Source organism: Monoraphidium neglectum (assembly GCF_000611645.1).
Source record: "Monoraphidium neglectum strain SAG 48.87 unplaced genomic scaffold scaffold02781, whole genome shotgun sequence".
Taxonomy (NCBI): domain Eukaryota; kingdom Viridiplantae; phylum Chlorophyta; class Chlorophyceae; order Sphaeropleales; family Selenastraceae; genus Monoraphidium; species Monoraphidium neglectum.
Window position 1 is genome coordinate 1 of NW_014010847.1, and position 8,114 is coordinate 8,114.

The window sequence follows — 8,114 nt, forward strand, 5'->3', positions numbered from 1 at the left end:
GTCTCAGGCGACGGCTGGGGGATGGGGGATGTCTCAGGCGACGGCTGCGGGGCAGGAGATGTCTCAGGCGACGGCTGGGGGATGGGGGATGTCTCAGGCGACGGCTGAGGGATGGGGGATGTCTCAGGCGACGGCTGGGGCGCGGGGGATGTCCCGGGAGATGCCACAGGGCTGGGCGTTGGCTGCGGTGTCGCGCAAGGCGTGGGCTTGAACGGGAACACGCTGTAGATCAGCCCCTACAGGAGGTGGGGTGGTTTTGTGATTGGTTATATAGTTATTGCGATTTCAAGATAATGACTCTTGAGGCTAGCAACCCAATCTGTTTCGAAAGTGCCAGTGCGAAGGGGACATGCAGGGGTGCCATGCACGAACCAGACAGGGACGCAGGGCGGCCCCGCTGGAGCAGCGCTGCGCGCGTTGAGGGGGGCGCTGGCGGCCATCACCCTGTCGGCCGCTCCCCGGCCCGCCGAGCGCGCGCCCTCCGCTCGCTCCTCTGGCCGCGCTCGCGCGGGGCCTGGCGCTGCGACCGCGACGGCGGGCGCGGCATGTGTGCAGGCAATGGGCGCACCTTGCCCTTGCCCAGCAGCTGGATCTTGGGGTTGGAGGAGTGCAGCTTGGCATCAATCTCATCCTGAATGGGGTCGCTGCACTGGACCGGCGCCGGGGCCGCCCCGGGGCCGGCCGGGGGCTGCGCAGCGGGGGAGGGTGGTGGGCGTTGACAGGCACCGTCAGGTGGCCGGCCGCGGCGCGCGCGGGCTGGTTTGTGCCCAAAGGAGCTATTTGGGCAGATCCTGATTTTCAGGAGGATCTGGACGGAGCACGTGGTAAGGGCCCAGCGTTGCCACACGCGCGCCGCTGCGATTTGGGCCCAACGGATTGGTCGCACCGCGCGCGAGCAGTGCGCACCTGGCTACCGCCGAAGGGGGGCAGCGGGATTGTGAAGGGGTCGAGTCCAAAGGGGTGGTGTGCGATGGGGGTGGTGAAGAACGGCGGGGCGAAGGCACTGTTGGGCGCAGACGGGCCAGCAGGCGCGGAAAAGGGTCCCTGGAGGGGTGGGTGATGCGGCAAGGAGGGGGGGGCGGCCAGGGTGGCGTCGTGTTCGATGAAGGCGTGGCGATGTGATTATGCGCGCGGTGCGCAGTGAGGGTCATTGGCCAGCAGTCACACCGTGAGTTGTCCGCGGCCACCTTGACTGACACATCACGCCCCTGCAGGCCCAAAAACAGAGCACATAAACCTGAAAACGGCAGTGCGCACCTTTCCAAACAGGAAGGGGAACAGGTCGCCTTTGCCAGACGCAAAGATGTCGCCAAGGAGGCGGCGGCCGTAGTTGCTGCTCTCCCTTACGGGCCTGCGGGCGCGGTGAACCGGCACCAATCAGAATCTAATACGTGCTCAAACCATGTTACAGGGCCACACGGGGCGATCGCGTGTGGCGAGCACAGCTCGCGCCAAGAGCGAGGTTCCCCATATCAACCAACCGTGCGCCTCACCTGGCCGCTGCTCCCGCAACCAGGCATGCCAGCATAAACACCACCGCGCATTTGATCGCCGCCATTGTGCGATACACACCCGGCCTGCTCGGCCGGGGGTTGGACGAAAGTGGACGAGCTGGGTGATCAGCTAGTTGACAATGGATGTGGTCCAATTGCTTATCATGAAAGAGTTAAATCCTTGAAGGGCCTTTATCACCTGGTTTGATTCCCGCATGTGAAGTTGAGGGTCGAACCCAACCGGCAACTCTGAACCTCCTCGCGGGGCGTCGTCAAGCCAATATTATACCCTACAACTCGTTTATTAATCAAAAAGACAATAATGACAGCAGCAGAAGCTTGGAGGCAGTCAGTACTGGTGTGGTCCACGCCCCTCGTGGACTGCACTCGCGGCGCACTGAGTGGCGCTTGCTCGGCACCATGGTTGAGCCAGCGGCCACGCCAGCCACTCAGGCCACTCTGTACCTCAACACGGTTGAGTTCCAGATTTTGAATGCAACTCACAGCATCTTAATGCGGTCTGGTCAAGCACCGACCCACCTGCCCTCCCAAAATTTTCAACCACTGCACGCGCGCTCCAACAATAGGGGACTTGTCGCGAAGCCACAACGCCCCCTGCAGGTGCAAGGGTGAGAAGGGGTCTGAAACGGCAGGAGGATGACGAGAGTCACGCGGCGCGCTTGGCATGCTGGCCACACAGCGTCGGTCCAGTGCCTGCGGTGCGAGAGCCCCATAACGGGCGGGTTCTTGGCCTGTCAGCCGGCACCTTCTGATTCATGCCAAATCTGGTCTGGCTTACAACAGCTAAGGTCGCGTCGAGCAGGTGCCCACGGACGTTGGCACGTTACAAGATCATCCAAAATCACGCCCGCGGGCCTTGCAGGGGGCGCAGGCGGCGCGGCGGCACGCGGCAGCCTGGAATGGGCAATGCTCGCATGCAAGAAGCTGGCGCGGGCCCGCATGCAGATGCAACCTGCTGCCACCCCTGCTGCAGCCTGCTGAAAAGGCTATCAAAACATGCCGTATGAGAGAGAGGCAGTGGCAGGATCTCTAGCTCGGAATCATTGACGTAGCTGCACCGCTCACAAAAGAAGCAAGACTGGACATATGGTGGTGCCACAAGCATGCACATCGATATGCGCAAGGCCGCGAACTGCGCGCGGCCGTCGCCGCGCCGGAGACAGGGCGACGCCCGCCGGGCGCCCACTTTTGCAGGCAGCCCCTCGCATTCGCCCGCCACCGCCGCCCCACCCCTGGCCCGGCGCCGTCCAAGCTGGGTGCGGCTCATCCCATTTTTACCGTAGACTTTTTCATCTGCTTCTTCATCTGCTGCTTGCGGAGGCGCTCCTCAAACTTCTCGAGCGCCTTGGGGCCCTGCCGCCTCGCCTTGTCCTGGGTGGTGCGGCGGCACGGGGTCAGGGGTGAGGGCGCGGCAGTGGGGGGCCGCTGCGTCGGGCACTCGTGTGGGGCGAGCCGGTGGCAGCACGGTCCCTGGTAGCTGCATACAACTTGCTCCTGCACACAGTCAAAAAGTGTGAGCATGCATGTGCGCGCACACACCCGCACACACACACACACACGCGCGCGCGCGTGCACATGCACACGCACACACATAAGCGCGCTCATCCAACAGACGACCACCATCACCCCAGGCAGCACGGACCGGGCGCCTCAAGAGCCAACAAGTTCAGAACCACCCCGGCCCCGCACCCGCTCCTCCTGCAGCTTGTCCATCCGACGCATCATCGCCGCCATCTGCCGCTCCTGCTGCGCCCCGCCGCCGCCGCCGCCGGCGCCCGCCTCCTCCTTGCCCTTGCGCTCCTCGCGCGCGGCTGAGACCTTCTGGCGCAATGCGGCGGCCTTCGATGCGGCGTCGGCGCCCAGCTTGTAGGACCCAACTATGTCTGTCAACAGCAGCACGAGGTGCTGGCGGTGCAGGGTTCGAGAAACAAGGGGACGAGAGGGGGCTCGCTGTCAGGCGTGATGGAAGGGGGTGCCATCAGGATCGCGCACAAGCAGACCCGCGCGCACCATGCAAGCATGTCCAAAGGCCTCAACACATTGACAGATGCACTGGAAACAGGGCCGTTTCGGGCGCAGGCTCTTCCGCCCGCCTCCCTTCCGTTCCCTCAGCTGTCTTGCTTGGCCTTGGCGCGCTATGCTCAGCCCCTGACGCCAGCAGCCTCACCCTCCTGCCCCTGCAGGCACGCACCAGGATGCCGCGCAGCTCCTCCATCTGGCCCGGCGGCGGCAGACCCATTGAGAAGAAGAGCTTGCGGTCAGGCTTGCCCAGGCTGCCCTCTGTCGAGAATATGATCTGCCTGGAAGTCGAGGATGCAACGGACCCCGCGGGAGACGCCAAGTGAAGGGGCCGCAGCATCGCCCGCAATTGCTGTATGAGGGGCCGGGGCGCACTTGCATCGCCAGGGCAGCCATGAGCCGTGTCGCGCGTGCTGCCTCCGCGCCGGCGGCGCGCCCAAACTCCGGCCCTCGGCAGGGGCGTCCCAAGCGCCCTTCCACTCACTTGAGGTGCTTCGCCACCCCCGCGTCCCGCGCGATCAGCTGCTGGACCCGGGCGTCCCCGAACAGATCGAAAAACAGCCCCTGGCTCTCCGACATGACCGCCAGCTCCCTCCCGCCCCAGCCGCCGCCGGCGCCGCCGCCCGCGCCGCCCGCGGCGGCGCCGGTGGGCCACAGGGGGAGGCGGTCCTTCGGGATCTCGACGCGCTTAGTAAAGTCCCTGACGTCGGCGTTGGTTTTGAGTAGGGCCTTGATGCCCTTGAGGGGGGCGGTGGCGAGGACCATGGGGGCCATGGCGCCTTCGCGCATGACGACCTCGATCTGCGGTGTGTATGAGCGTGTGCATTTGTGTGTGGTGCGCGCGCGCGCGCGCGCGTGTGTGTGTGTGTGTGTGGACGCACAGTTGTGACTGTGCTCGTACAATGGTCACACTTTACTCTTTGTGACCAGAGCAGTGGCAAGGTGCCCAAGGTGTTGTCAGCAGCATCGCGTGGCCCGGCTTCTCACGGGATGACGCTGATGTGGCGGCCAGGCCAGCCGTGACTCAGCCCTCGGAAACAGAGCGACGAGCCCCCACGACACCACCACTGCAACATGCAGGCCCGCGCGCCACCCACATCAACGCGGGCGCTGGAGGCGCGGGGGACGATGCGCTTAGTAAGGTCGTGAAGCGGCGGCGTCTCAATGAGCACCAGCATGCCGGAGCAGAAGCTGCCAGGGACAATGGCAGGGGGACAGGGGCGTGAGGGCGTGTATATGAGTGGGGAGGGAGCGGCACGATGGGTGGGGCCAGCATCCGGCAGGATGCGGGAGGCCGTGTGGATGCCCCCATGTGATTGGCAGAAGGGGCTGGCTGCGGCATGAGCCGAGGGTATGAACACTCTGGTTCGAGGCCGTCAAGGGGGTCCAGGAAGGGCCCCTGGGGCCGCACCGAGCCAACGAGGCCGGGGGTGGGGCGGACAGCCGTGGGCAGGGCTGCGCCGCAGCAGTGCATTTACGGCGGAGCGGCGGCCGCACGGCCAGCTCACCGGCGGCCAGTGGCCCAGATTTTGAAGGTGCACGGCCCCTCCCGCCACCAGAGCGGGTCATTCTTGCGGTTGACATCCCCGATGGCACCGTGGGCAGAGAACTGCTGCTCGAAGAGGCTGTCAGGGCCTGGGCGGCAGTCGCGGGGGCGAGGGCCGGCGGGAAGGCGGCGTTGCTGGCAGGGGGGCGTTGTGAGCGGGAGGGGCTGCGGGCTGGCAGGCGCGCGGCGGCCGCGGCAGCGCGGCGGCCGCGCTGTCACACGTGCGTAGCCTGCAGTGTGTGGGGGGGTGCGCACCCGGGGGAGGCCCAAGGGTGGCCCGTGCGACAGCCGGACTCAAAAGCAGCTGTTGCCATGCGGCTCGCACCGCAAAAGGTGTCGGACCACTCTTGGGCCAGCCTCAGGTTCTCCCGCCGTCCCGCGATCACTGTGGCAAGGTATATGCCTATGACAGCCAGTAGGCCTGTCTCGATGGGGTAGCGCTGCGACAGCACACCGATGCGCTCCACCCAGGCCCGCACGCTGGCGATGTTGTCTGCGGCGCCGCCGCCTGCGGCATGCGTGCCAACAGGCGCGGCTAGCAGCACGAGGGTTGCCAGAAGCGGCAGAAGCAGTGCACGGGGCTGGCGAGGGAGCGCCATCTCCGGTGCAGCTGCCACGGTGGTCAGGTGCTATGATCTAACCGACTTGTTTTGTGAGTGATGTTGATAATATCGCGGAATAGTGGAGCGTATCTGTAGCAAACTATTGTATTGTATCTCCTGCGGTACACACGGTTGTTGAACGTTGTCTAGTTCGAAGTGATCTGCAACATCATCGCGATCAGCGGGACAGCAACAGCAACAACAGCAGCAGCAGCGGCGGCAGAATGGAACGGGGAGCGCCTGTACACAGTCCAGTCCCGATCTACCTGTGGGTGCCCCCATTGCTGCCTCGATGCTGCCGCGGCGCCCGCCGCACGCGTCCCCGCCCGACGCGCACATCCAAGATAGGCCAGCCCCATCCTGCCGCGCACCCATCACCTCGGTGATCGCAAATCGCTGCAGCTGCCACGACACGGCACCCTGCAGCGGCCTCGGCTCGCGCCGCTGCAGCCCAACCAGCGTCAAGGACGCGACCTGCCCAGCCCCCTGCCCAACCTGCCTGCAACCCCCGCCCGGCCTCCTGCCCTCCGCCGGCCGCAGATACCCCTCGCTGGCTACGGTGCTGCTGGGCGCCGGGCTTTTTGCATCCGCCGGATTCTTCTTATACGAGGCCTCCACAAACCGCCACACGCGCAAGGCCAGCCAGGAGCTGCTGCTCGGCATCCAGGCGTCGGTGCTGCTCGGTCTCGGGGTGCTGTTCCTGCTGCTTTGGACCGGCGTCTACGTGTAACCGCACGCCCCGCGCATGTAACCGCAGCGCTGCTGCGAGAAACGGGCCCTCCAAAGCCCTGTCAGAGAAACGAAAAGGGCTGGACGCTCTGCGCCGCAGGCGCCTGTGGGGGCAAACGGCACTGGAGGGGCCCGCGGCTGGTGCGGCCGCATGTACGCGAGCAGTGCGGCCCAGCTGTCGGGCCCCCGTTTGAATGGTTACCCATGCAGCCAGCAACATCCGGGCAGCGCTTTACAAGGTTCGGAGGGATGGCTGCCACGGCATGCATTGATGCGGTGCGAATGGGGCGTTGCAATGCCAGCGGTGGGCTGCGCGCCATAGGGGCAGGGAAGCACCAGCAGACGTGGTATGATCTACAGCGGCGTGCGGCGCTCCCAATGTGTGCGCGCCGCATGCAGGCCTGGCAAGATTCAGGCCGTGGACTCCCAGCAGGCGCAACCCTATGCGCTGTGATGCCTGTAGAAGGGGATTGGAGGGGTGCGCTAGACGGATTTGATCGGGGCGTGGCCGACGGCGTCCCGAGCTCTGCGTCACACAATGGCTTCATGCATGAGTCCTGTCGTGGCGCGTGCACCGTGCTGCTCATGAGGACGACGTCGCGTGCGGCGCTGTGGTGAACCCCTGGTGTCGTGGACAACAAAAAAACGCCCCCATTCAAAAACGCCCCCATCAACGGAAGGGAGGCGCAGCTTCCCATCAGAAAGCGGGACGCCCCGACAAAACAGGCCGAGCAGGGCAGCTTGACCGCGGCGCGTGCAAGCAGCGCCCTCGCGGCACGCGCCGCGCCTGCGGACACAGCTGCAGCCCGAATCAGGCCTTTGAAACTAATCGGTGCAGGGCGCAACCGGACCAGCCCAAAGTGTGCTGCACATCAGAAAGTACCAATTGTTTGAGTCCCTAGATCCTGCAAGCGCAGATCGCCCAAAACTTCAGACCCCAGTTCAACCCCCAAACGGGGGGCTGTTGCATGCGCTGAAGCGCCGCTCCCTGGCGCAGGCTTGGGGCATGGCCCACCCTCCCTGCACGCAGTGGCCCCGCATGACCTTGACCTTGGACGACGCGCCTTCCCGCGGTCCCCATGGTGACATCATCAGCAGTGACGCCTGCCGCGTCACCGCGTCACCTGACCGGGGTGCCGATGATGACGTGCCACAGCTCCGCCGTGAAAAGCGCCACCGCCGCGCACTGCGGCGCGACGCTCGCCCACGGCTTCTGCGCGAGGCGCCTCGTCAGCACGAGGCTCAGGCCGGCGCCCGCGAGGAGGGTCACCCCCTGGACAAAAGCGACGACGGCCGGGTCTGCCTCAATAATGGGGAGGGCGGCTGCAAATTGGTCGAGGTGCACGGTTTTTGCGGCAGCGGGCAGGATGTCACCAGCCTCCTCCATGAAGTACTGCTCGTAGTGGGCGAGGGTGGCCGCCCTGGTGACGCGCGCGGGTGACGCGGGCGGGTGACGCGGCACGGGTGACCGGGGGCGGGTGACGAGGGATGGGTTGGGGTGTTCGCCTGGGGGCACTCGTTGCCGGATGCTGTTTGTGGGGGATGCAGGCATGGTGATGATGCGCGATGATGGAGCTGCACGGGCGGCAGAGCGGGGCATCCACTGCAGAAGTGCGATGGTGAAGGGTTGAACATGCTCACCAAACCAGAGGCAGGTAGCCATAGCTCAAAGTAAGGAACGGCGCCGGCGGCCCCACCCTCAAC

At 65.5% G+C, this 8,114-nt stretch overlaps 3 protein-coding genes across 3 annotated transcripts; all 3 read right to left on the reverse strand.

Annotated features, from left to right (window-relative positions):
- Nucleotides 1-439: 439 nt before the first annotated feature.
- On the reverse strand, nt 440-1,558 carry MNEG_11518 (hypothetical protein; the record flags this gene model as incomplete). Its single annotated transcript, XM_014040008.1, has 5 exons — nt 440-520; nt 569-688; nt 907-1,044; nt 1,258-1,351; nt 1,494-1,558. 5 exons carry the CDS (start codon nt 1,556-1,558, stop codon nt 440-442), a joined length of 498 nt encoding a protein of 165 aa, XP_013895462.1.
- Nucleotides 1,559-2,777: 1,219 nt separating this feature from the next.
- On the reverse strand, nt 2,778-5,963 carry MNEG_11519 (hypothetical protein; the record flags this gene model as incomplete). The annotated part of the gene is made up of 7 exons (XM_014040009.1): nt 2,778-2,885; nt 3,204-3,419; nt 3,706-3,814; nt 4,018-4,334; nt 4,631-4,724; nt 5,042-5,168; nt 5,948-5,963. The coding sequence occupies 7 exons, from the start codon at nt 5,961-5,963 to the stop codon at nt 2,778-2,780; spliced, it is 987 nt and encodes a 328-aa protein (XP_013895463.1).
- A 1,567-nt stretch (nt 5,964-7,530) lies between these two features.
- On the reverse strand, nt 7,531-7,831 carry MNEG_11520 (hypothetical protein; the record flags this gene model as incomplete). The annotated part of the gene is made up of 1 exon (XM_014040010.1): nt 7,531-7,831. A coding segment is annotated over one exon (301 nt), but the record flags the coding sequence as incomplete, so codon positions are not given.
- Between the last annotated feature and the right edge of the window lie 283 nt (nt 7,832-8,114).